At 41.6% G+C, this 2,101-nt stretch overlaps 1 protein-coding gene across 10 annotated transcripts in view; it reads right to left on the minus strand.

Annotated features, from left to right (window-relative positions):
• The window catches only part of Tpx2 (TPX2, microtubule-associated), a 63,230-nt gene that overhangs the window by 13,994 nt on the left and 47,135 nt on the right, over nt 1–2,101 (minus strand). For all 10 annotated transcript variants that reach the window (XM_005384888.2, XM_013514190.1, XM_005384891.2 and 7 more), the window contains one exon: nt 930–1,146. In XM_005384888.2, coding sequence (XP_005384945.1) covers nt 930–1,146 — 217 coding nt within the window. The remainder of the gene's footprint in view (nt 1–929; nt 1,147–2,101) is intronic.

Below are 2,101 nucleotides of genomic sequence, written 5' to 3' on the forward strand. Positions count from 1 at the left end.
TCCCCAGTACCTCAGAAAAAAAAAAAAAAAAAAAAAAATATGCAGGGAGGAGCACTATAAATAGAAAAGAGGTCTCATCTGAAGAAAGCTTCCAACTGAAAGAGAATATGGGGAAAGAAAAATTTCTAGACATAATCATGAATTTTGTAAGGCCTGGGAAATATAACTTTGACTTAGTGCTGAGGTTACAGAATAAACAAAACTAGGTATCCTGTCAAAGGTAATATATCGTGGTTTTACCAAAAACCATGGCTGACTCTAATAAAACAAGTAGGAAGAAAGAGGACAGTAAGCTGAGTGCGATGGCATGTGTTCCACATCGCAGCGACTCAGGAGGCTTCCGCAGAGGATCACCTGAACCTAGGAGTTTGAGGTCACCCTAAAGCATCTCAAAAAAATAAAATCTGTGTAGTTCGTACGAAAATATCTGTAACATCTTACATGAGGGATATGGCTACCTGGCAAATATGGTATCCCTAGAGATCTGTAACCAGTCCCCCGGATACTGAGGGGTGACTCCACAGGAAAAAGATATAAAGCAGTTCCCGACACAGAGTACAAGTGTCAGTTGTCATGACAATGACAACACAAGATGACAACTACATACTGCCAAGGCTCAGGGAAAATGTTGCCTCCTCCTTCTATCTGGAAGGAATCATTTTCTCCTCTGAATTCGTACAGCACTTTAAACTGTCAGCTCTCTCAAAATACTTCTGCCTATCTCATATTATTTTTACTGTCTTCACTACTAGACTTTAAGTCCTAAGAACAAAATCACTTTTATGTCATTTTATCATCTCTAGTTCCTTTTATGATGACACCCTGTTCCTAGTTACCTACTGTACTACCACAGGCCATCTCTGGATGGGTGGCTACTTGGTCATAGGCAGGGTACTTCTGCCAGCACGCAAAGCCTCAGCTATTCTTACCACAACATCGTCCAAGATCTTAGTAGGGCAAGGTCTGGAATGAAATTCAAAGTGTTCATCCTCTGATTTCTTCTTTGACTCACGCTCCTGGATTCTTTTCTCAATTTCCAAATCAAAGCCAATAGGCTGAGTGGGTGGTTTCACAGGTGGTCTCTTCAGTAAGATGGGCCCACCTTCAAGAATTCTGGGATCTATTTCTCGTGCTTTGAATTTGTATCTGCAAGGTGAAGTTGAAATGATAACTACAAAACAAACAAACTTACATTAAATGAAAACTAAACAAATAACAAAGTGGAGCAAAACCAAACACTAATAATCATTGAGATGACCCATCATGTACAATAATATGTCCTGTCTGTATAGCCACTGTCTTTACTGCTCCGAGGAGAATAAATGAGACAGCCCTAACACTGCCACCATTTTAAGGAACCTCTTCACAGGGGAACTTCCTCCTTCTCAAAACCAAAGTTCAGATTCCATGTCATTCCAGTCAGAATGGTTATTAACATGAATACAAAAAAAAGGGCTGGGGGTGTGGCACATGCCTATAATCCTACCACTCCAGCCTGAGGCAGGAGGATCACAAGTTCAAGGCCAACCTGGACTACATAGTGAGTTATCCTGAACTACATAGTGAGACCCTGTCTCAGAAACAAAACAAAACACAAAAAATAGTAAGTGCTATCAAGATGGGAGTGGGGAAAGGAACCTTCTACCCTGCTGATGAGAATGAAAATTAGTATAGCCAACATGCAAATCAGTATGGAGACTCCCCCCAGAACTGAAATGATAGCTACCATTTAATGCAGATATACCACTCCTTGGTATATATCTTGCCTTGCCTTACTTCACTTACAGAGAAGCCACAAAGCAAGAACAAGGATGGCAGGTAAGGCAAGGATAGGCTGGCTGGGCTGGCATTTTTTGATCTCTAGTTTTCAAGGCTATTTTCTGGCTAGATCTTATTTTCTGTTATCAGAAAAGGGATATAAGGACAGGTAATGAAGGGAATGAATATGATGAAAAACCATTATAAGCCAGGCGTGGTGGCATATGCCTGTAATCCCGGCACTCAGGAGGCTGAGGCAGGAGGATCACTGCAAGTTCGAGGCCAGCCTGGGCTACAAAGTGAGTTCGAGGCCAACGTGAACTGCATAGTGAAACCCTGTCTC

The sequence above is a fragment of the Chinchilla lanigera genome, unplaced genomic scaffold (genome assembly GCF_000276665.1).
Source record: "Chinchilla lanigera isolate Chin_1 unplaced genomic scaffold, ChiLan1.0 scaffold00021, whole genome shotgun sequence".
Lineage (NCBI taxonomy): Eukaryota > Metazoa > Chordata > Mammalia > Rodentia > Chinchillidae > Chinchilla > Chinchilla lanigera.